The sequence below is a fragment of the Hyperoodon ampullatus genome (genome assembly GCF_949752795.1).
Source record: "Hyperoodon ampullatus genome assembly, chromosome: 2".
Lineage (NCBI taxonomy): Eukaryota > Metazoa > Chordata > Mammalia > Artiodactyla > Ziphiidae > Hyperoodon > Hyperoodon ampullatus.
The window spans coordinates 46,951,154-46,976,353 of NC_136915.1; the positions used below are offsets into that span (position 1 = coordinate 46,951,154).

General features: G+C 50.0%; 1 protein-coding gene across 1 annotated transcript in view; it reads left to right on the forward strand.

Annotated features, from left to right (window-relative positions):
- Positions 1-24,045, forward strand: part of MROH7 (maestro heat like repeat family member 7) — a gene marked incomplete at both ends in the record, with an annotated part of 40,556 nt that extends 16,511 nt beyond the window's left edge. The window contains 19 exon segments of the mRNA XM_079720866.1: positions 57-192; positions 2,966-3,078; positions 3,484-3,582; positions 3,584-3,661; positions 4,047-4,201; positions 6,354-6,492; positions 8,690-8,755; positions 8,757-8,881; positions 10,833-10,858; positions 10,861-10,969; positions 13,044-13,158; positions 18,044-18,064; positions 18,068-18,169; positions 18,173-18,184; positions 18,872-19,051; positions 19,643-19,645; positions 19,649-19,798; positions 20,076-20,198; positions 23,920-24,045. Coding sequence (XP_079576992.1) covers positions 57-192; positions 2,966-3,078; positions 3,484-3,582; positions 3,584-3,661; positions 4,047-4,201; positions 6,354-6,492; positions 8,690-8,755; positions 8,757-8,881; positions 10,833-10,858; positions 10,861-10,969; positions 13,044-13,158; positions 18,044-18,064; positions 18,068-18,169; positions 18,173-18,184; positions 18,872-19,051; positions 19,643-19,645; positions 19,649-19,798; positions 20,076-20,198; positions 23,920-24,045 — 1,878 coding nt within the window.
- Positions 24,046-25,200: the final 1,155 nt, after the last annotated feature.

A 25,200-nucleotide genomic window follows, 5' to 3' on the forward strand; every position in this document is an offset into this window, starting at 1 on the left:
CTGTATAGCCTTATTAAACCTATAAGTCTCTACCCCTAAGATTATGACACAAACAGATGTCCTCGGAGTTCCCGGCACTGGGGCTTCTGCTGGGGAGGCTCATCATTCGCGTCGGGGATCCTGATGAGGAGATTGGCCGGGAGGCTCTGGACTGCATCACCATCCTGTACACCATCTTGGAGCTTCAAAAACGTAAGCCCTTTGGAGTGCCTCTAAAACAAGGCTTTTGAGCAGGTACTCAGCCTAGGAATTGAATGGAGCCATGGCAACAAGGCACTGGTGGGATATGGAAGAGACCAACACAGAGTCCAGTGGGGTCTGGAAATCAGTGTGAAGACTTAGTCCCCACAGAACTAGGAGACAGAGGTGGCAAACAAACCCGTTTTGACTTAAGCAATGCTTCTATGTAAGCTTCTCCTCATTCTTCCAAGTTTAATTTGTGACTCTCGTTTTCACGTTCCCATGCCACCATGTACACCCAGGCATAATAGCCCCAGTGTCCTGGTTTTGGGCCTGTCTTCCCCCACTAGACTATAAGTTCATTTGAGTCTGTGTCTTGTTCACCACTGTATTCCCAAGATCTAGCCCTGGGCCTGGCACGTGGTGGGTGCTCAGTGAATATTTATTTGATGAATGAACAAAGAGCAGGTCCTATCGTGGAATCTGGAGTGGATAAAACCTGTAGGTGAGAGTACATCTCTGAATTCAGCTGCAGGGAGCTAGCGATGTGGTATGGGCTGCCACAGAAACCCAGCTGGCACTGCACCTAGAGGTGTGCAGTATCAACTGTTACTTGCCTCCTTCCTTTCTCCAGAGTCCCAACTCTGCTCCAAACCAAGGAACCTTGGCACATTGTTCAAACTTCCCTGGCTCTGGAGGCAGAGTGACCTGGGTACAAGACCTAGCTCTGGCCCTTCCTAGCTGTGTGACCTTAGGTACGTATTTTTCTTGTCAAGGCCTAGATTTCCTCATTTGTAAAAAAGGACACAATAGGATATAACTCACAAGCTTTTTGGAAGATTAAATGAGATCATATATGTAAAAAGACCAGCTCATTCCACACATTATAGGTACTTGCCAAATAGAGTTTCCTTTTTCCTCGTCCCAACAAGGATCATCTTATTAGTTTCAACCTTTTGGGATATGGCTGGTGTCCCTGCTCTTCTTGTTCTTTAGCATTTGGGGCAAAGATTTAGCCCCTAGGAGATTTCCCCTGCTGCCCAGGAACGACTCAGACCTCCTGAATGACAGATGAAGGTGATATAAGCCATGTTAATTATCAGTCTTAGGGACAGGAAAAGTATACATCAAATTAGTATTGCCAGATTTAGCAAATAAAAATATAGGACACCCAGTTAAATCTGAATTTCAGATAAAAGGTAAACACCTTTTGGTATATTTGAGACATACTTTCACTAAAAATTATTTATCTGAAATTCAAATTTACTGGGTATCTTGTATTTTATCTGGTGACCCTAAGACAAACCCACCCTGTTAGATTCTCAAGGGGTGAAATGGTTTATCCAGGGCCCCTGACTGTAGGAAGCAGCAAAGCTAGTATTTGAATGTGGGTCTGCCTGATTCCAGGTCTCAATCTCCTTCCCTTTACAAACAACCTGCATGCTTAGTCTATATGTTATTCTGCCTCAGTGGCCCTTTCTTATGCCTGCGTCTCGCACACCCTGGGGGATCCAGGTAGGACCCACCCCAGGCCACAGTTAGGCTCAGGAAATGTTCCTGAAATGTGTTTCCTTCAGCAGAAAATAAGGAGCCCACACATGCAGGTACTATGGTAGGCACTCGGGACACAGAAGAAAAAAGATTAATTCAATAATCCTCCTGTTGAGCTTATCTCCTTGTTGTCAGGAGACAATGCACAAAAAAACAAGTAACACCTATAGTAAGTCAAGTGATGATTAGTATTACAGAAAAAAGAAGAAAACAGAAAAGGGGGACTGGGAACACCAGGGGTAAGGGAATGGCAGTTTAATAGAGGTGTTGCCACACACACACCAGAATGGCACAAATGGAACAGACAAATTCACTGGTGAGATGTGAAGCCACTGGAACTCTCACACACTGCGGGTGGGGGCATAATTGGTCCCCACTGTGGAAAACTGTTGGGCAATATCCCCTGAAACTGAACCCATACCCACCTTAGGACACAATTCCAATCCCAGCTATGTGCCTACAGATGTGTACCTATAGTCACCAAAAGGCATGGACTAGATGTGTTAGAACATTAAGATTAGCACTATGCATAAGAGCTGGAAACAACCCAAATGTCCATCAGAAGTAGAACAGATCAATACATTGTAGTATATTCATACCATGGAAAACTATACAGCACTGGGAGTGAGTGAATCCATGGCAACTTGCAGCAGTATGGATGAATCTCACCCACATAAGGTTGAGTGAAAGCCAGACATGAAGGTTAACATACAGTATGAGTCCATTTATATAAAGTCCAACAGCAAGGAGATCGAATCTGCGGGTTTAGAAGTCAGAATAGTGGTCACCCTGAGTGGGGGAGGAGGAGAGTGGACTGACATGGGGGCACCGGAGGGTCTTCTGGGGTGCTGATCATGTCCTGTTTCTTGAACTGGGTGTCCGCTACAAGGACATGCTCACCGTGAAAACTGATCCCACTGGTCACCTATGGTTTAGGCACATCCTACATCTATGTTTAACAAAAAGTTAAGAAACAAAATAGGTGGTCAGGGGCTTCCCTGGTGGCGCAGTGGTTGAGAGTCTGCCTGCCGATGCAGGGGACGCGGGTTCGTGCCCCGGTCCAGGAGGACCCCACATGCCGCGGAGCGGCTGGGCCCGTGAGCCATGGCCGCTGAGCCTGCGCGTCCGGAGCCTGTGCTCCGCAACGGGAGAGGCCACAGCAGTGAGAGGCCCTCGTACCGGAAAAAAAAAAAAAAGGTGGTCAGGCCTCACCGAAAAGGTTCTTTTCTTGCAGGAGCCAGAGATAAGGAAGAGACCAATAAGAAGGAGCTGTATGAGAGCAACAAGTGTTTCCTGGGCCCCTACAACCCTGTCAGCCCGTGCCAGAACATTCTGCGTGTTATCGCGGTGACCACCTGCTCCCATCAGCCCTGGGCCTTCCTGGGGCGATGGGGACAAGGGAGGAGGGGCAGCACCAGCCGCCCCAGTGCTTCCTCCTCCCCTTCCATCCGTCCAGGCTCAATTCCCTTTACATTCCTTTACCTGCTTTCCTTGACCACACAGGCCCATCCTGTGGGCTCCCAACCCCTCTGGTCTGTGCCACAGTGCGTGGGCCGTGTCACCAGCTCTGGGGGCAGGGGCCATGTCACCCCTTCTTTTGTAGCTCCCCCTCAAAGTGTTTGACACTCACGGATTAACTGAGTATATGTCCCCCTGCTGACCTCTGCCTATGTCTGGTGGTGTTAGGGCGTCCATGTACGGCTCGCTCTGGGTCTGCCTATGTGTGTCAAGATCTCTATGCCTTTGTTTCAGGAATTTGGAGGCTTCCTGGGGCCCCAACAGGTAAAGGACCTGCTGCTAGCAGCCTTGGAAGGGCTGAAAGGTGGCTCAGAGGCTTGGGGCAAGGACTCGGGGGGAAATGATGCAGCTGGCCTTGGAGGTCACACTCAGCTCGGTGCTGGAGCGGTACCGACACAGGGCACTGGAGGTGGTAAGACCCCCTGGGGGCAGGGGCTGGGCTGGGAAACCCCACAGGGCCCACTCATCCCTCAGGCAGGGCAGGGCTGACGGTGGCTGAGTTCTAGATGCTCCCAACTTGCAGGTGAGAAAGAACTCGCTTATCAGCCCCCAAGACAGCTCAACTATCAAGTGTGGGGTGGGGGAGGGCAGCAAAGACAAGTTGTCTCCCAGGGAAGGGGCGGCTGCTCTGTCTGCCCGTCTCCCCATTTCTTCCCTCTGTGCCCTCCTCTTCCCTCTCTCTCCCCCCACCCTGTCACCCCCTTCCTTCCCCCTCCTGTCTCCCTGCTCCCCCATCACCCCCTTGCCTTCTCCACTTGGCCCTCTGCCTGCTCCTGGCCACCCTGGCTGTACCCCAGATTCCAGAAATCATGCAGGGCATCTATGTGCACCTGAGCCACATTCAGAAGCCACAGGCCCGAGAGGCGGCCCTGCTGCCCGTCTCTCTCCTGGCCAGCTCCTTCATGACCGAGGTCGTCGTGGCCCTGCTCATGTGTCCCCTCCCACTGGACGGGTACCAAGTGAGGGGGGCTTCCAGCCACTACACTTCAGAGGGTTGATATAGCCCTGTTCCCAGGCTGGGAATCTCTTCTTCTACCAGAGGAGCCCCTCGCCCTCCCAGGTGGTCCCTCTTCTATGATCTTTGATGCTTATGACAACCGTTAAGTGCTTCCTGAGCAATGCCAAGTGTCTGTGCTGCACATTTATATGTTTTCTCACAAGTGTAACAACCCCATTCTATAGATAAGGAAACTGAGGCTCATGGGAAGTTTCTAGCCCTAGGCACCTACTGAGCAAGCAACAGAATGAGGACCTAAACTCGTATCTGACCAACTCCAAGCCCAGAGCGCTTCAATGATGCCATAAGAGTAGAACTGAGTGTTGGTCCTGATTCTGCCTCCAGACGCTCTGTGGTCTTGGGTAGCCTGCTTGCCCTCTCTGGGCTTGAGTTTTCCCCCCTATGCAAAAGGAAGAAATAATCCCCCCATTCTCACCCCAAATGGGTGGTCATGACAAGTAATGCAGCCACTCGTGCTGAGTGCCTGCCCTGTGCTCCATGCTGTCAGCCTTCAGGGACCTCTGGTCTGATGGGCAGAGGAGACTGTGGCCAGATGGTGATGAGCTCGTGGGCAGGGGAGACAAATCTGGTTGCTCCAGTCTCCCAGCTCAGGAAACGCTCCCACACCTTTGAATGAAAACAAGGCAGAAGCGTGTGATCCACATCTTAAGGTAGTTGGTTGAGAGTGAATGGAAAAGAATTATGCAGAACTGTGCAAGTGAGGTGCACTTCTAACCAGGAGAGCTGGTGTCATTCATAGAAACCAAGATCAGTGCCGGGGTGACACTCCCATCTCCCACCTGGAAGAATTTAACCCTTTCTGGCTTTACTGGAAACCAGGGAGTTTTCTTCTTGGAGCCACTAAACATTCAGACTCAAGACTGCCAGGGCCATACCTGACCTCAGTTACTCAGGATATAGGACAGGGCAGAGTCTTTACAGCAGCCTGTGTAGCAGGCCAGACAGAGCTGGGACAAAATTTAAGGAGGTCTCGCTCTCAAGTGCCTCTCCTGTGCTTGCCTGATTGGAGGACCTCCTTAAATGCTGTGCCCTGGATGCCTCACTTTCCTCAACCTAGTATTGGCCCTGGTCCTCCCAGGTGAAAGGTGTAGGTGCTGCCCGGGCTTAAGTGGCTCAGGCTTCAAAGGAACTAGTGTCTCTTACAATAACTGTCTAGACTTTGCTTCCAGGATCCCCACAGGGACAAGCCCAGTCACAAGAGTCACTGCACCCTGAGAAGCCCAATGCCACAGCGTCCCCAATGGTCCTTCTAGTTAATTTATAGTTCCTCCAGCCCAGACGCAATTTACCAATTGGGTCATTTTTACCATAAGCAATGTTGCCTAGCAACATAGTTGACATACTATCTTTATCAGGTTTCCAGGGGAACGGAGCTGGAAAGTTAATGGAAGGTTCAAATCTTAAGCAGAAGGGGGAAAGGGTTTTGTTGACCCTTTAGTGCACTGGCCCTGTCAGCATTTTCACCTCCCCACGATAGGAGTGCCTACAGGCTGGTGCCTGATGGCCCAGATGCTTTCCCCTGCCTGGTATACTGCCTTCTAAGGGACAGGAGTGGGCCCTCCTTGCCATTATGTGACAAATGCAAGATCCAGGCCCCGAAGGGCTCCTTGGCATAGAAGAACAGGCACAGGCTTTGGAATCATCAGGCCTGGTCACTTCTGGTCTCTGTAGCTCATTAGCCGTGTAGTCTTGGACTGGTGATTTCACCTCTCTGAGCCTTAACTCCACATCTGTAAAATTAGAATAAGAACCCACCTTGAGGGTCAGTGTAAGAATTCAGTGACCTTGAGTATCTTGAATATCTTGCTCACCTCTGCTGGCAGACAGCAAATGCTCAATATTTGCTGAAGTAATAAATTGTATGCAAAGCACCTGGTAAAGTAAGTACCTGAGTCATAGGGTTTTCGGTAATTGTTAGCCCCCCGCCCCTTAGGGAGTGTTTTCTTGTCCATTCCAGAAATGTTCTGGTACGTCCATGGATGCCATTTCAAAGGCACCTTCCCTTCACCCTCCCCAAACAATTGGGTGGCAGGGTGTGCCCCACTGCCCTGGTCCCCACTAACCATCCTCACCCTTGACCCCCCAGCAATGGAGCAGAGATATGGAGGCAGCTGATGCTGCGCAAGCCCAGCTGTGACGTCCGAGATCTCCTGGATCTGCTCCCGACCAGCCTGAAGGAAAAGCCTGTCACCAAGAAGGGCCGGGCCTCCATCGTGCCCCTAGCGGTGAGGACACCCCACCCCACTCCATCACTGCCCCATCCCATCCTCCCTCCTCCCCTCCCCCTGAGTTCTGCACACCCATCTTCTAGTTCCCTGCTCTTCCAGGAACTAACTGTGTGGCCTTGAGCAAGTCTGTCTCTGGGCTCTTGTTTGTGATCCATTGGACGACAATAGTACTGTTATTTACAGTGACGGCAGCAGCAGCCTCGAATAGTGGACACAGAATGACCTTAGTCTGAGGGCTGGCTTTGCTCAGGTTTAGTAACCTGAGCAAGTCACTTCACCTCCCTGGGGCTCACTCTCTGCATCTGTAAATGGAAATTATAATATCCACCTCATATGGCAGTTGGGAAAATTAAACAAGGTAACTCGTTCACTCATTTAGCAACAGAAAATGTTTAAGTGCTTCTGCTGCCAGTCTCAGAGGTCGGCCCTGGGAACACGGAGGGAAAGGGCTCTGACTGCAGGAAGGGGGCTGGGTGGAGAGACAGATTTCTCTCTGCCTCTGTCACCAACCCCCTGGTCCTAGCCAGCTGGATAATACCCCCACTCATCTCCTTGCTTCCACTCCAGCCCCTCCAGTCTGTACCACAGCTTAAAAAATCTTTGAGAAATGCACATCTGCTCTTCTCAACCCTCTCAATGGCTTCCCATTGCCCTTGAGAGTAACACAGGGCTCCTACCTGTGTGCTACAAGGCCCTGCACCCCTCACCGGCCTCGTGCCCTCACCCCTCACCATGATCCTCTTGCTTGCATGGGTCCAACCTCGTTGTTCTTTGTCAGATCTTCTTCTTCTTCTTAAAAAATATTTATTTATTTGGTTGTGCCGGGTCTTAGTTGCAGCAGGCGGGCATCTTAGTGTGGTATACATGTGGGATCTAGTTCCCTGACCAGGGATGGAAGCTGGGCCCCCTGCATTGGGAGCATGAAGTCTTATTCACTGTGCCACGAGGGAAGCTCCCTGTCAGATCTTCTTAAACACTGCTATCTTCTGTCACAGGGCCTTTGCACATGCTGTTTCCTCTGCCTAGACTGCTATCCACCAAGTTAACCTCTGCTCAACCCTTAGCTCTTATCACCTCCTCAGGGAAGCCCTCCCTGATTTCTCTGACCAGATCAAATTGGTGCATATTATACTTTGCTTCACATACTTTATCTTGGGCGAGTTTACCCCAGCTGTGATTTAACAATACTGTGTGGGGGGGGGTGGGGGTGTCATTTGGGTAATCAGTGAGATGCATGAAGTCAGTGCCTGAGCCTGATATCCCCAAAGTCCAACATACACCTGGCACACAGTAGACTCAAAAATTTTTTGTTGGATTGATCAATTTATTCAACAGATATTGAGCACCTACTATGTGCCAGGCATACTCATAAGTTCTGGGGATTCAGCAGAGAGCAAGACAAGCTGGTGGAGGGAAGCAAATAAAGAGGAGCGAGTAGTATTATCCCTTTACAGAGGAAGATACTGATGCTCAGAGACATTCCATGTCTCATGTAAGGTCACACAGCTAGTGAGTGGTGGTGCCAGGACTCAGATCTCCTGCCCCGGAATCCCGTGCTTTACCACTGGATCTCTCCCCGCCTCTCTCCCCCAGCACTGAGTTCTATGACTAGGGCACCAGCACCCATTCCTTCCCTGGTTTGGGCATTCATGCACTCCTCCTCTGATCACTGTGTGTTGGTGTATTCTCACGTCATTCAGAGGAGGCAGTGAGGGCAGCCTAGTTTAACGGCCCTCAACCAAGAGGCAGCTGGTGTCCCCCTCACTGTCTGTGTGCCTATGTTATGAGCCAGAAAAAGGCAGGACTCACTACAGCGTATAATCTGAAAACCTGGCTTCAAGTCCCACCTCTGCCCCTGGGAGGCTGGGTGACCTTGGGCAAGTCTCTTCACCCCTCTGAGCTTGTCTCCTCCCCGCACAGTGGGATGAAGACTCTACCTCACAAATGTGGGAAGAGATCCTTCCACCATGATTCTTCCAGGGGTGTGTCAAAGGCAAAGGGTCGCTGTGATTGTTCTGGGGCAGGGCTCACCCAGAGAGCCAGGAGTCGGGGTGTGGTAGTTGGGGGGGAATCTGGGCTTGCCCAAGTTGGGCCAGAGAAGAGCAAAGATCCAGGGCCAGCCTCCTAGAGAAGCAGTCCAGGCCCTGCCAGGAGTGCTGGGACATCTAACAGATCCTGCCCCCCGCCCCACCAGGCAGCCAGCGTCCTCTGTGAGCTCCTGTCCGTCAACAGCTGCATGGGCCACGTGAGGCGCATCTACCCCCCAGCTGCTCCTGGTCCTGCTCATTCAGGTCCATTACCACATCGGCCTCAACCTGCCTGGCCGTGTGGTTTCCTGCAAGGACGCCAAGAAAGATGGACAGCCCTCTGGTTTCGTGCCCGTACGGTATGTTCCTACTGTCCCCAGCAGGGGGAGGGCCACCAGCAAGGGCCCTTCCGAAAGTCTTTAGGGCAATTGATCAGTAGAAATTAGCTTTGGGACTAGAAGAGAAAATAGACGTGCACTTTTTTTCTTTTTTAATTTATTATTTATTTTTGGCTGCATTGGGTCTTTGTTGCTGTGTGCGGGCTTTCTCTAGTTGTGGTGACCGGGGGCTACTCTTTGTTGTGGTGCGCGGGCTTCTCATTGCAGTGGCTTCTCTTGTTGTGGTGCACGGGCTCTAGGTGCATGGGCTTCAGTAGTCGTGGCTTGTGGGCTCTAGAGCACAGGCTCAGTAGTTGTGGCCCACGGGCTTAGTTGCTCTGCGGCATGTGGGATCTTCCCGGACCAGGGCTCGATCCCGTGTCCCCAGCATTGGCAAGTGGATTCTTAACCACTGTACCACCGGGGAAGCCCTCAGGTGCACACTTTTATAAGAGAGCCAATCATGTGTTCAACAACTGTTTGTGAACACCTGCAGGGTATGTCCTCTGCTTAGTGCTGGACGGCAGGGAAGAATCAGCTTCCCCCAAGGAGCTCACCATTTCGATTTTTATTTATTAATTGGAACAGGTAATATAGGCACACGGGTAAAAATCTCAAAAGGCATTAAAAGGGAGTCTCTGTTCCTCTCTTTACCCCAGTCATCTGCCCTAAGAACCAGGTTCTTTCTTGCCCTTCAGAGGGGGTTGATGTAGGGCTAAGCCCACGTGTTTTCATTCTCTACTTTTATACCAATGGTAGTGGACCTTACACAGTTATATATTTTTGCTTTTATTGTATACCATATCTCTGAGATCATTACATATAGAGCTGCCTCATTATTTTTAACAGCCGCATAATATCCCTCTGTGTAGATTCCAATATACCATCATTTACTTAACCAGGATCCTCTCGATTTAGGTGCTTCACAGCATTTTGCAATTAGAAACAATGCTGCCATAAGTGAGGCTGTTTATATGTCTTTATACTTACATGTGATTGTATATGTAGGATGAATTCCTGAAAGTAGAATGGGTGCATCAGAAGGTTTCTGTATTTAAATATTATGGTGGAATAGGAATATGTGGTAGAAAAAGTCCTTGACCAGTGAGTGAAGGGAAAATGAAGGCCCTCCTAAAGCACCCAATTTGCCAGATTGCCTCCCACAGAGGACACCACCACCAGTAGTATATGACACTGTTTATTTCCCCACAGCTTTGCCAGCACACATTCTCATCTTTGCCAGTCTGAAAGTTGAAAAAAATGGTATTTTGCTGTAATTTTAGTTTGTATTTCTCTTATTATGAATGTGGTTGAGGTTTAGATGCCATTTCTGTTTCCTTTTCTGTCAGCAACCTGTTCTTGCTCTTTGCCTAATTTTATATAGGACTGTTGGGAATTTTTCTTATTAGTTTGTAAGAGCTCTTTATATATTAAGGACATTGACTCTTTGTCATTTGTATTCCAGTTTATCACTTAACCTGCAACAATGTGATGGTCTTTTGCTATTCAGAACTTTAAAATTTTTATGTAGTCCAGTTCCTCAGTCTTTTCCTTTTTGGTTTCTATTGCGTGTTATGCTCAGAAAAGTGCACTTTAAGGGATAGAGGGCAAGCAGTTGTGTAGCTGGGCTTGAAGTCAGGACACCTTGGGTTTGAGTCCTGGCCTATAACAGTGCTTTGCACTTTGGGTTAAACCAATTTAACCTCCTGGCAACTTGGTTCCTTGCCAATGAAATGGGGTAAGCAGTTCCTACCCTGACAGGTGTGTTGTAAGGACAAGATAGGATCTCGTCACAGGACGATACCATGTGCTGAGGCTGCGGAGAGAAATTTGTCTGGCAGATGGAACTGATGGTGGGAGAGACTTGGGTGGAGGGAGGTCTGGCCTGTTGGGGGAAGGGTGACATGAGGTCTCAGCCCCCTTGTCTTGGCAGCTGGGTGGTCAAAGTGGTGAAAATACTTCGCTGAAGATGGGCTGCTCATATGAGGCTACCTTTCTGGAGGGCCAGGGCGGCTGGGAGCTCATGGGGCAGGCGGAGAACCACCACCGTGGAGTGTTCCTGCTGGCCAGGTGAGGCCAGCGACCCCCAGGGCAGGGGTTGGAGGGAGGGGAGAGACCTCAGGGTCTTTGGAAAGACCTGGGTTTGCATCTCTCTCTGGGCAAGACCCTTCCCTCACTCCATCGTCTCTCCTCTGAGACTGGCAGAGTATATCTACCTCAGTGGGTAGACAATTCAGATGTGAAAGATAGCACACACTCTACAAACTGTCGTTACAGCAGTACCTGGCATTGCAGAACACTTAGGTTATTTATAAAGCACATTTCTCACCACATTATGAAGTTAGTTCCCACGCTGATACAGAAATTATGGTCTAGCTGAGCAGTTTATAGTGTGGCCTTGGAGCAGGTCTACCTGCGTCTGAATCTCAGCTTACCACTTCCCAGCTGTGTGACCCAGGGCAAGTTCGTTTCCTTCTCTGTGTCTCAGTTTTCCCATCAGTAGTATGGAAATAATAACAGGGCCCACCTCCAAGATTTAAGGTGAGGATTAAAGAACTTTGAACAGCCCCTGGCATATAGTAAGAATCCAACACAGGTTAGCTTTTATTATCATGATTGCTGACCGGTGGGGCAGGGATTTTCTTTTTTGGGGGGGCAGGGATTATTAATGCACATTTTGCAGGGGAGGGTGCCAAGGTTCAGAGAGGGATAGTTATATACCAAAGGTTACACAACCAGGAAGTGGCAAGGCTTGGAAATGACCTGCTGACCCAGATCAGGGCTTTTCCCCCCAACCACACACAGCTTCCCACTGGGTCAGGAGAAGGGTGGGGTGGCACCTTGGTTTCACTAATGTGGCTCCTGCAGGAAGAGTCTGCTTCTTAGCCCTGCACTCTGAGTGTCCAGGATGGTGCTCTCCCCAGGGGTCTCAAGATACAACCGCATTTATTGAGCACTTACTATGCTCTAGGCACCATGCAAACAGCCGTACGTTCATGGACTATTCCATTTAACCCTCACCATGACCGATGAAATAGCATTATTATTTTCCCAGTGTTACCCATGAGGAACCTGAGACCCAGAGAAGTTAAGTGACTTGCCCAAAGTCACACAGCTAGTGGTAGGGCCAGAATTTGAACCCAGGCTGTCTTACTCCAGACTCTACTCTTGGCTGACACACTTTCCTGGACTCATTGATTAATGAAGCATAGTGCAGACTTGAGGGTGCATCAGAATCATCTATGGGACTCGTTAAAACACTGATTGCTGGGCCCCACCTCTAAAGTTTCTGATTCAGTTAGCCTGGGATGGGAGCCTGAGGATGTGCATTTCTAACAAATTCCCAGGTGATGCTGATACTGCTAGTCCAGGGGCCGCACTTTGCGGTATCTGTTGTGGCCTCTCCCGTTGCGGAGCACAGCAGGCTCCGGACGCGCAGGCTCAGCGGCCATGGCTCACGGGCCCAGCTGCCATTCCGCAGCATGTGGGATCCTCCCAGACTGGGGCACGAACCCGTGTCCCCTGTATTGGCAGGCGGACTCTCAACCACTGCGCCACCAGGGAAGCCCAGGGGCCGCGCTTTGAAAACCACTGGCTTAGTAGAATGAATGAGGCAGCTGGAGTGGGTAGCCCTGGGTTGGGGCTCCAGCTCTTCCATTTTCCAGCTCTATGACCTTGAGCACTTCACACTCAAAGCCTGTGTTTCCTCATCTATGAAGTAGGTTAACAACAGTAACCTCCCTCAAAGGGTAATGGTGAGGATCAAATGCAATAACTACTTCAAAGTGTCTGGCTGCTGCCTGGTGCCTAGTGAGTGGGTCCTCACACACTTTCCTTCCTGTCTTTTCCTGCTGGAGTGGTCCTGTGCACTCAGGGGTCTTAAGCCTGTCTTTCTTACTGATTTGCTCTGTGCTCTCAGGCAAGTCACTTTCCCACTCTGGGCCTCAGTTTTCCCATCTGTAAAATGAAGCAGTTAGACCAAATGGTCTCTGAGATCCTGTCCAGGTGGGAAACCCTGGGGATGCAGGAGCCCAGGTGACTTGGGCTTACCCAGAGTTTTGAGTGTTGGGGCTAGGCCCCCACCCAGCACATGCCCCTGGAGCTGGAGAGCCTAAGGGCACTGTTCCCCCACCCCCACCCCCAGGGCCATGGTGCACTACTCCTGCCAGGAGCTGTGCCGCATCCTCTATCTGCTCATCCCGCTCCTGGAGCGAGGCGACGAGAAGCACAAGATCACCGCCACTGCCTTCTTCGTGGAGGTAGAGACTGGGCACTGGGCGTGGGGCAGGGGTCCCCCCGGGCCTTCCCCTGAGCATAGGCCTCAGTTCCCATTGCTGGTCATTTCTCCTGTGCAATAAGTACTTAACACTTTAGAGTCTTTCCTGAACATGACTTCTCTTGAGTACAAAGGCTTCGTAGCTCTCTCTCCCTCCTCCCTCCCATCTCTCCTCTTCTTTCTACCCCCTCCACCCCATTCCATTCTTCCCAGACTCCCCCTTGCCCCAGGCAACCACCAACCTTTGCTGGGCACCTCTGTGTGCCAGGTACCAGATTGGAGACACAAATATGAATTTGACTCTGCCTTGCTCTCAAGGAGTTCTTGGTATGGGAGGGGAGACAGAGTACATCCCAATTATAACACAGGGTACTATAGAGTGACTTGTGCTATGATGGGGGGCAATTCAGGCTGTGGTGGGAGAACAAAAGTCTTGGATGTGTTGGGTGGGGGAACATCAGGAAGGCCTTCCTGGAGGAAGTGACAACTAAGCTGAGTGAGTGTATGGGGGTTCTGGAGTGGGTACTGGGGAGAGATGAGTCAGGAGAAGGTTAGTAGGGTTGACCCCAGAAGGGAAGACTTGCCAATAACAATAGCCAATGTTTATTGAGCACTTACTACCTTCTAGGCATATTCTAAGAGCTTTACACATATCAATCCATTTAATCCTCACAATAATCCTATGATGCATATACTATTCCACCCCCTAGTTTAGAGGAGGAAACCAAGGCACAGATTTAAGTAACTTTCCCAAGGCCACACAGCTCGTTAAGTGGCTGATCCAAGGTTCAAAGCCAGACACCTGGGCTCTAAAGTACACTCTCTCTTTCATTTTGTGTGTGCGCCTGTGGTTGTGTATGTGGTAAAAAAATATATATTTCATGAAAATTACCATTTTAACCATTTTTAAGTGTACAGCTCAGTGGCATTAAATGCATTCACACTTTTGTGCAACCATCACCACCATCCATCTTCAGAAGTTTTTCATTTTCCTTCCCAAACTGAAACTCTGTACCTATTAAACACTAACTCTCCCTCCCTCGTTTCCTCAGCCCTTGTAACCACCATTCGACTTTCTGTCTCTATGAATTTGCCTATTCTAGGTTTCATATAAGTGGATTCATCAATATTTGTCCTTTTATGTCTTGCTTATTTCACTTAATATAATGTCTTCAAGGCTCATCCATGTTGTAACGCAGGTCAGAATTTCATTCTTTTTTAAGTCTGAATAATATTCCGTTGTATGTACATACCACATGTTGTTTTTCCATTCACTGGTCAATAGACATTTGGAAAACCCACTCTCTTAACCGCCATCCCATCTTCCTCTTGTGACCTGCTGGCTGCCACACAGTGGGTCTGGGCTATCACCAGGGTCTGTACAGTGGGGCTCAGAGGCTCACTGTCTGCTCAGAGAGTGGAAGGTTAAGGAAGGCTTCCTGGAAGAGGTGCCATTTGAGCTGGGCCTTGAGTAAAGATTGCCAGGTGGACAGAGGGCAGCATGGCAATCCCAGCACTTCTTGCACCTTTCTACCTCTCCAGTGGAATGTGAGTTTTGGGAGTAGGGACTACATTGTGTTTATGTTGCATCCCTAAACCCAGCCCCAAGAGGGCCCCCAAGAAGTGGGGATAGGATGGATGAGTGAGCACCCAAGTGAACACTTTGCCTGGCTCTGCAGGCACCAGCAGAATATGTCACCTCCAAGAGGACAAGTGTATGTCTTGGAGCCAGGAGTCGGGGTTACAGCCTCAGCTCTGATGGGGTCTACTTCTAATTTCCCCCATGAACCTGGTGAGGAAAGGGAAAGTGCCATTTCTTGAGGGGCTGCCACATGCCAAACACCACGCTGACCTCTTTTATCTGCTACCCCACTCATCAGCACAGCAGCCCTGAAAACCAGGAATTGTGAAGCTCATGTGTCGGCGAGGTAAGAGGCAGTTTTCAAGGTCACAGAGCTCAAGTTGTCCAGAGAGATTCAGACCAGGTCTGCCCGCCTGGCTCCTCTATCCTGGTCAGCCTCGTGGGAGAGGCGGTCCTCTCCCTGTCTGTTAGTGGCTGCCACAGGGGCTCTTGGGGGAGAGGGGTGGAGGTTGGACCTCCCGTGTCCACAAGGTCAGGGACAGTAGGCTTAACCTTTCCCAGCATTCCCAACATCCTTCCATTCCTGGAGCCCTGAGCATTGGCCCTCCCTCCCTGGGGCAGGGGTCCTCACCCAGCTTCAGTCCTTCTCCCGCTCCCCAGAAGAGGTGGCCCACTCCTGGCCAGAGCCAGGCCCACCATGTTCACAGTGGTGCTTTGATGTCACTCAGATGTCCCTCCCCGGCTCCCCCAGCCCCCCATGCTGTGACTGTGTGTGTGCTTACTTCTTCCAATGGCGGGTGAAGTCCTCAAGGGAGCTGTGACCTTCGGCAAGTTGCTGAACCTGTCTGTGCCTTGCTTTCTTATAATACAGGGATAATGAATTGCCCATCTCATAGGTTTTATTTTTTTAAGCAAAATTTTTAAATCTTTTATTGTTTCACTCTTATTCTGAAATAATTTTAGATGTAACAGAGGAGCTGTAAAAATAATAAGAAAGTTCCTGTATATCCCACACCCAGCTACCCCCAATGATAACAACTTACATAAAAATAGTACAATAATTGAAACTAAGACATGGGTACAATACTATAAACTGCAGACTGCTCAGATTTCACGGTTTTCCACTGATGTCCTTTCTCTGTTCCAGGATCCATTCCGGATCCCACCTTGCACATTACTTGACTTAATGGGACCTCCTTCATCTCCTCTAATCTCGTCTGTCATGGCCTTGGCACATTGAAAGACTAACTCTAGGTATTTTGTAGAACATCCTTCCATTTGGCTTTGTCTCATGTGTTCCCATGATTAGACTGAGGTTATGCATTTAGGAGAAGAACCTGTATAGGTGATGTGACCTCTCAGGGCATCATGTCAGGGGCCCCATGACCTCTGTTTTAACTTCTTATTATTGATGATGTTAACTTTCATCAGTTGGTGAAGGTGGTTTGGACTGTGAGGGTAACACATATCCTTTTGTAGTTAAGAAATATATGTGGAGAGATAATTTGAAACTAGGCAACTTAAACTTTTACCCCCTAATTTTAGCATTCATCAATGGATCCTGCCTGGAGCCATTATACCTGTGGTTTTCAAATGGTGATTTTTCTATTTCCTTCATTCAGCCTACAATTATTAGTTGGAATTCTTCTGTAAGAGTTGTTCCTTCTACTTTCACATATTTATTTGGTCATTTTTTTATAGCAGACTCGTGGATATTTACTTGATTCTTTGAGTATTATAATCCAATACTATCCTTATTTTTTTAACATCTTTATTGGAGTATAATTGCTTTACAATGGTGTGTTAGTTTCTGCTGCATAACCAAGTGAATCAGCTATACATACATGTATATCCCCATATCCCCTCCCTTTTGCGCCTCCCTCCCACCCTCCCTATCCCACCCCTCTAGGTGGTCACAAAGCACCGAGCTGCTCTCCCTGTGCCATGCGGCTGCTTCCCACTAGCTAGCTATTTTACATTTGGTAGTGTATATATGTCCATGCCACTCTCTCACTTCATCCCAGCTTCTCCATAGTGGCTGTATCAATTCACATTCCCACCAACAGTGCAAGAGGGTTCCCTTTTCTCCACACCCTCTCCAGCATTTATTGTTTCTAGATTTTGTGATGATGGCCATTCTGACCTCTCCTAGGCTTTTGATGAGGATTAGGTGAGTTCATGTAAAGCACTTAGAACAGTGCCAGCACACTGGTGCAGAGCAGCAGTGTTGTATGATGGGTGGAGGGCGGGTGGTAGGTGGAGCCCCACTTTTCCTGCCTCCCCCACTCCCCACCCCATCAACTGTCTTGCCCCCTCTCTCCAGCTCTCTCTTCTCATCACAGACACGGGGTCTCAATAGTCACAGTGGATGGAGGACAAGGGAACAGATGGGAGAAGTGCTTATGAGGATGACTAGGCAGGAACTGAAGACCGGTTGGGTGCTGGAGGTGGGGGGCAAGTAAGGAAGGAGATGAGAGTGATGCCTGGTTTGGGGCTGGGACAATGGGGGGCACTGGAGGAGGGCAGTTCTTTTGTGGTGAGTAGGCTCCAGGGCGCGTGGGCTCTGTAGTTTGTGGCACACGGGCTCTCTAGTTGAGGTGTACAAGCTCACTAGTTGTGGCGCATGGGCTTAGTTGCCCCATGGCATGTGGGATCGTAGTTCCCTGACCAGGGATTGAACCCACGTCCCCTGCATTGTAAGGCGGATTCTTTAACGCTGGACCACCAGGGAAGTCCTGGAGGGCAATTCTAAGGAGGAAAGGAACCATTTCTTGTTGGATGTGAACTCAGGCAACAAGTGTTCTGTGAGCACACACTTCACCCCAGAGCTTGTATCAGGTAACAGGCGCCCAAGGAGAAAGGCTCAGTTTGTGTCCTCAAGGAAGCCGCCAGTGGGATAGGATACGGGAGGCAGATGCATAAGCACATGGGGGAACTAATGTTTCCATGTTCAGGGCTCCCAGGGCCCCAGAGAAGGGAGCAGTCAGCCTTGGTGAGGCCTGGGGACACTGTCAAACATGCCTTCAGGGGGGCTGAGTTTTGGATGGAGCTGTGCACAGTGAGCTGGGGCTAGAGTGGAGGTGAGAGCCCCGGCAGAAGGGCATCCTGCCTGCACAGAGGGGACAAAACAGCCTGGGTCATTCTGTGAATGATGGGCAGCTTGGTTAGAAGCTGGCCGGTGGTAAGAATGTGGGCTAGAGGGTAGGCAGGTGTGAATGAGGCCCCAGAGGCAAACAGGGCCTGAGGTACCCCTTGGGCCAGGGAGTAATTACCCTTACTTCCTCAGCTCCTCCAGATGGAGGAGGGGTGACGCATCCCTGAGGAATACTCTCTGGGGCAGATGGCAGAAGGCCTGAACCACCAGGACCCCATCATGAAGGTGCTGTCCATCCGAGGCCTGGTCATCCTGGCCTGAAGGACTGAGAAGGTAAGTGGAGGGTAGGGGAGAGCCCACCCAGCCAGGTCCCTGACAGGAGGAAGGATGGAGCTTGGCCATCCTTGACTCTCCAATGCTGGTGGCTGGAATCAGAGCTCATTTCTGTCTCTGCCTCAGTTATCCCATCTGTAAAATGGGTATCACTTAATAATTCCCTCTATACTTTATTCTTTAGAAAATAGTTTCTAAATTCAGATTTTTCACAATGACCCTAAAGGCAGTGTGTATAGGAGGGGCTGGGGATGGCAGGAATTGTTCCTATTTTACAGATTAGGAAACTGAGTCCCAGATTGTTGATATATCATTAGCATTTTTAAAAGTGCTGTGTTTTTCTCTACCAGGCACTGTTGTTGCAGCTTAGGATTTAGAGGGACAAAGGGATGGGATACAGACTCAGAAAGCTAACTAACAACTCATGGTATCATCTATATAGTGCCAAGAAGTGGGGAGACAACAAAGGGCCTCAGGTATCCAGGCCTGGAAGGAGTCAGTGAGGCCAAAGAGGGCTTTGGGGACAGCAGGAGCTTGAGTGAGGGCATGCCAGGCAGGTGGGACAACATAAGCAAAGGGCTGGAGGTGGGACTTGCTTGACCAAGTTCATCTCAGTGAATCAGAGGATGGGTCTTCCACCTGTTAGCACAGATAGGAGCCCCCATCCCAAATGCTCCTTCTCCACAGACCACCAAGGTGCAGGCCCTCCTGCCCTCCATGGTGAAGGGTCTGAAGAGTGTGGATGGGCTGCTGGTGGTGGAGTCGGTCCACAGCATCAAGATCATTTTCAAGGGGCAGGACCGGCAGCTGATGGACAGCTCGGTCTATGTGGAGATGCTGCAGATCCTGCTTCCACACTTCACTGATGTAAGGAATCCCATGGGGGTGGGAGGATGGGGTGTGGTGGCACCCGGAGGGCAGTTCTTTACTGCTCTGGGAGTTGCAGTAGCTCCCACAGCCTGTTGGGACCTGGGCGAGGCCGAGTCAGCCCAGGGGAAGGGGCACTAGTCCCGACTGGTCCTCGTCTCTTTGTAAGTGGTTTGCACAGAGAATGTTCCTTTTCTAATTAGTTCTCACAGAGGGAGGTCTTTTTGCGTCATCAAGTTTCCCCAGAGACTTGCCTCACTGTCATTGGTCCACCTAGAGGGGTCACTGTTTTTTGATTGGTCGCAGAAGAGGGGGGCATTTTCCCACTTGGCAGGAAGGCACATTTTAGGCTAGTGGGGACCTTGGCTGGGAAGAGTGGGCAGAGCTCCAGACCTAGGCTTTGCTGAGGGAGATGCCAGCCCCAGATCGGCCCACCAGGTGGCCTTCACTGTGTTCCATCTCTGTGTGACTTGCGCCTGGAGGGGCCCTCAGAATGAGTGGAAGGAAAGCCATGTTACTCCATGTGGGGCACAGAGGCCCAGGCCGCCTCCTGGAAGACGGAGCATGCCTGAGCCTCTGGATCTGCCCCAGTCATGAGAGGACGTGCGCTCCTCCTACATCAACCTGTACGGCAAGGTGGTCCAGAAGCTGCGGTCGCCCCGCACCCCGACCATGGAGGAGCAGCTGATCAGCACCTTGGTGCCCCTGCTGCTGACCGTGCAAGAGGGCAATGCCAAGGTGAGCCAGGTGAGTGTGCACGGCCCTGAGGTTGCACCCCTCTTTACAGAACCCAACCTAGAATCACAGATGATCCATCACCGGACAGTTTATTTATGTCTGGCCGAGTCTGTTTACCAAAGGTACCCATGTCAGTATTTCTCTTCAAAACAGCCAACTTCACTTGTATGTTTCAAATAGGAATTGCTTTTCCAAAATCCAGTTTCATACAGTTTGGTTTTTTGGAACACGTTCCGGCTATCCTGGAATTCCACTGCTCTGGTGTTCTCTTCCTGTTGGCCCCCAGAAATGTGTGAAGACCCTGTTCCACTGTTCTTGCTTCATGGCTTGGGAATTGCCAAAAAGAGCTTACAGTCGGAAGCCCTGGGACAACCAGCAGGAGATGGTGGCCAAAATTTGCAAGTACCTTGTGAGTGCTTCCAAGACTACAGTGGGTCCTTATGAGTATGTTGGAGGTGGCAGGTTCTTTCCTTGCCTCTTTTTTCTTTTTACATGAGCATCCTTACTGACAATTCCATTACCACCTACAAGTCATTGGCTCCTGGAAGTTCACCTTTGTCTCTCACTCCTCTCTCCACTTCTGGTGTTCCCTCTCCATGGCTTACCGACATCTCCCCCAGTGAACCACACACACCTTAAGCTCAGCATCTCTTCTGAACTTATGCCCATCCCACGTCAGCTCTGCTCTGTCCCTCTAGATCCCCAAAAGCTGAAACCTAAAACTAATTGAGGCTTATTCCTCTCCCTCACCTTCACCTTTGATCAATCTTAAATATCCTTAATACCTCTGAATCTGTCTTTCCCTCCCCCTCCCCACTATCATTACCCTTAGTTCAGGTCATGGATATCTCTCAGCAGGGCCATTGGTCCAGCCATCCAGTGGGTCCCCAAGCCTTGAATCTCATTCCCTCCAGCCCACTCCCCATTCAGGCCACCAAAATGGTCTGCTTAAAACACAGTCTGTCTATATTATATCCCTGCTTGAAGGGCTCCATTGGCTTCCTTTTCTACAACAGTAATTCCCAGTGTGTATTCTTTGCAACACCAGTCCTACGAGATATGCCCCACAGGGGAGAAAAGAAGTTCCAAGACAAATAAGTTTGGGAAATACCGCATCGTCATTTCCTCTTGGAGATTTGCAGTGCCATCGGTACATTAGAGCTCTGAGATGTTCTGTGCTGAGGAAATGTTTCATGGTTAATTCGTGGTTTCCCAAAGTTATTTAACCACAGAACTCCCTTTCGACATAACACCTGAGAACATCCTGCAGTAGGAGAGAGCCACATATACAGTGAAATGCTGCACCGCAGGATGCAGCCTGGTTCCTCCACATACAATTTGGGAAGCTCTGCCATCTAGTCCCATCTACCTTCCCTGTTGTTATGGGCCGTGTCCCCCAGGATGCAGACCCTGAGGCAGAGACTGGCATGCAGGAGGTTTATTAGGGTGCATCCTTTGGATCAGTCCCTGTGGAAGGAAAGGGCAGGGAGCAGGAGTGGCTGAGGGAGGAGTCAAGCTGCAGTGTAGTTTCAGGAGAAGTCATAGCCAACACTATGCTGAGATTCCTCACATTGGAACTAGGGGTCAGGTTTCCACATAGACCGAGCCGTCTGTCAGTTTCTGGTTCTGTCCCTTGAAGAAGGTCTTGAGGTTGTGGATTGCCTTGTCATTGGATGCCAGCCAGCCTGGGAAGGGACGTGACTTTGGGCCAGCAGTTCTCTTCCACCAAAGCAATCTGTACCTGGGGGAATAAATCCTTTACACCCTAAGGGAGATCTGGCTGGGGCCTACAGCATCCCCATTCTCCCACCAACCTAACAAAAATATACAAAGTAACAGATTGTTACTTTGCAACATTAACTGTTATCAACAATGCTCAAAACCTCTGCAATCTGGTGCCTAATATTTTACCTCATTTTACGGAGGGAAAAAGGCCTGGAGGAAGTGTTTGACCAGGGTCGCTAATTCAAATACTTACCATGATCTGTGACTGCGCAGATTATGATTATAAGTGACATGGAGGTGGTAGGGCTGTGACAACCTGGAGCGCCCAGGCTCTGTTTTTTTTTTTTTTTTTTTTTTTTAAGCATTCGTTTTATTTTTTTTTCCTTTTTAAAAAAAATATTTATTTATTTAGACTGTGCCAGGTCTTAGTTGCGGCATGCGAAATCGTCATTGTGGTATGCAGGATCTTTTAGTTGTGGCATGGAGGCTCATAGTTGTGGTATGCGGGCTTCTTAGTTGCGGCATGCAAACTCTTAGTTGCAGCATGCATGCAGAATCTAGTTCCCCAACCAGAGATCGAACCCAGGCCCCCTGCATTGGGAGTGCAGAGTCTTACCCACTGGACCACCGGGGAAGTCCCCCCAGGCTCTGTTGAAAGCATGAGTGGAGAGCTCCAGCTCACCATGCAGCCCACTCTCACCAGGGCCTCCAGTTTCACAAGAAAATCTAGATTTTTTTAAGACGTTAATTAACAATCAATTTAGCTTATTTAAAACACTGTGCTGGCCGCTGCCCTGCCAGCCACTTGTGGCCTGTGGGCTGCCAGCTTGTGACCTCTGCATTAAACCCTTCCAGATTCTCAGTCTCTTCTTTGCTCTCCAGGCATCAACAGCTCTGCTCATATGAAGGTCAACCTCTAGCCTTAGCTTTAAGAAGGGGTCCGTAACCTAGTCATTCATTCACCCAACACTTTCTGGGCACCTGTGCCATGCCAAGCTCTGTCCAGGGTACTGAGGACTCTGAGCTGAGTGAGCTGGCCCCTTCTTTTGGGGGAACACCAGATTCAGTGGGGGAGATAGGTATAAATAATTATAGGCCAATGTCATAGGTGCCATGACAAAGGCTGTGCAACATGCTATGGAAACGTCAAGAGTGGTGGGATCGGCTTTGCCTGAGGCTTGTGGAAAGCTTTGGGGAGGAGCTGGTTTCTGAGCGGAGTGCCAAAGAATGAGAGGGAACTCATCAGGAAGGAAAGAGGGAAAGGCACTCCAGTCAGGAGCAATGGCTTGTACCAGGTACAGATCTGGGGAGAGCTGGGCCACGACTGGGACCGGAGCATGGTGTGCATGGAGGTGGTGATGGAAGTTGAGACTGATTTGCCCACCAGGCCCAGGAGTTTACTCCCTGACATGCACATTGTCAACAGGAGTGATCAGATCAGACTTCTCTTCATCTCCCTCAACAGTCTCTTAGCAGATTGCCTGCCCCCTAGTTTCTACTTGATCACACCCAACCTGAACACCACTGTCAGACTATTTTGCCCAAAACATTGCTTTGTCATTGCCCTATTAAGAATGAGTGCTGGCTTTGTATTTTCTAATGCATAAGGAAGCCCTATTCCTATCTGGATTTTAAGGACTTTTAAGACCCTCCTAAGTCTCTAGTTTATTCCCCACTGCTCTGTAACTTGAATCTTTTACCTTGGTCAAACCTGTCTCCTTAGTCATGCCCCTCTCATGCCATGTCCATTCTCAGCTCTGGCTGAACTTGCATTTATTTTATTTTTTAAAATATATTTATCTATTTATTTTTAATTTATTTTTGGCTGTGTTGGGTCTTCATTGCTGCGTGCGGGCTTTCTCTAGTTGCGGCGAGCGGGGGCTACTCTTCATTGTGGTGCGCGGGCTTCTCTTCTTCTTGTGGTGGCTTCTCTTGCTGCAGAGCATGGGCTCTAGGCGCACGGGCTTTAGTAGTTGTGGCTCGAGGGCCCTAGAGCACAGGCTCAGTAGTTGTGGTGCATGGGCTTAGTTGCTCTGCGGCATGTGGGATCTTCCCAGACCAGGGCTTGAACCCATGTCCCCTGCATCGGCAGGTGGATTCTTAACCACTGTGCCACCAGGGAAGTCCCTGGACTTGCATTTTAGAACTTACCTTCCAGCTGTAGCAGGTGGGTGGATTGGAAGAAGAGACAACCAAGGCAGGAGGACCGTTGAAATGACTGTTGCAATCAGCTAAGAGAACTTGAGGCCTGGCCTCTGGGAGAGTCCAGAATGGGTAGCAGAGATGTTTAGGAGGCAAGGAGCCAGGACCCGACTGCCTGACATGGTCCCCGTTCCTAACTTTGGGAGGGCTGGATGGGTAGTCCCTCTGAGGGCCCAGCACTCTCAGGTTTCTCTTTGTCCCAGGTGGACACCCATCGAGACAGTGCCTTCATGTTCCTCAGCCAGAGCCTGGAGTACACCAAGAGTCCCAGGGCCTCCCTCTGGAAGTCCTCGGTCATGTTCATAGGTAACCTGCCCCAGCAGAACTAGTCCTACTGCTTCCTCCCCTGGGAAGGAAGCTGCGGCCCTTCTGGCACTGGGTGGATGCCTCCCCTTGGGTGCAAGGCTTGGCCAGCAGACGGCCTTGGTATAAATTAGAAAGGTCTCCCCTCCTCTGAGATCACTGCTTGGGAAGTGAGCCAAGGTCACAACCTTGGCATCTGTACGCAGAAGTGCTGCTTCCCCCCTGAGTACGGTGGGGTCCAGGCCCAGCAGGAGCTTGCCGTTGACCTTGGCAGGAGGCGCCAAGCTGCACAGTGGAAAAGTGAACTAGGATCTCAGCTCCATGATCCCCTTTCTGTGTGACCCCAACTGAGTCATTTACTCCCACTGAGCCTCCTCTGTAAGATCTGTAGGATCATCGGTAAGATGGGGATCAACTCCTACTTCACGGACCGGATGAGAATATTTTTTGCCTGTGTGAACACTGCAGATAAAGGTGTTCCCTCAGTGTTAGTCACCTGCATCCTTCTTTCCACAGTCCCGACCTCTGCCTTTCTGGGGGAGAAACCATAGATTCCCCTCGCTCAGGGTCCCCTCATAGGACCCTTCTGATGGCACGCTTTCTCCTCTCAGCTACCCCCTCCCCTCCGCTCCCTGAAATATCCACACACCCTTCAAGGATCAGGAGACCCTACTGCAGAGAGGCTTGGAGAGGATGACGTTCCCAGCCCTCCACCTTGTAAAGCGATGTTTCTTTTAGTACCTTCGCCCGATTCACTTGCAGTTTTTCATCCATCCTGTCATCCATGCGTGCATTCATTGGCTTATGCCGCAAACATTGATTGATCCTCTTCTCTGTGTCAGGCACTGCGCTTAGCCTAGAGAAACATAGAACTTTTCAGGAGGTGATGCTGATGTTTGGGGGTGGGGAGGTGTAGGGGTGGCTCTTAATGTGATCAGTTCTGGGACATATGAGTGATGCCCAGGAGAGGGAGCGGGGCGGGGGTGGGGTGGGTGGGCAGTCCCTCAGGCTGTGGGGACCGGCTCAGGGACACCTTCTCACACAGAGTGACATTATTTCTTAAATTTTGGCTTCTCTAAATCTTGCTCCAAATTAATCACTTCGAAAAATGTTGGTGTTTAACACCCTGGGAGTCTTCTCTGTGTCAGGGCCTGTGCTGGGAAAAGAAAGCTGGGTAGCAC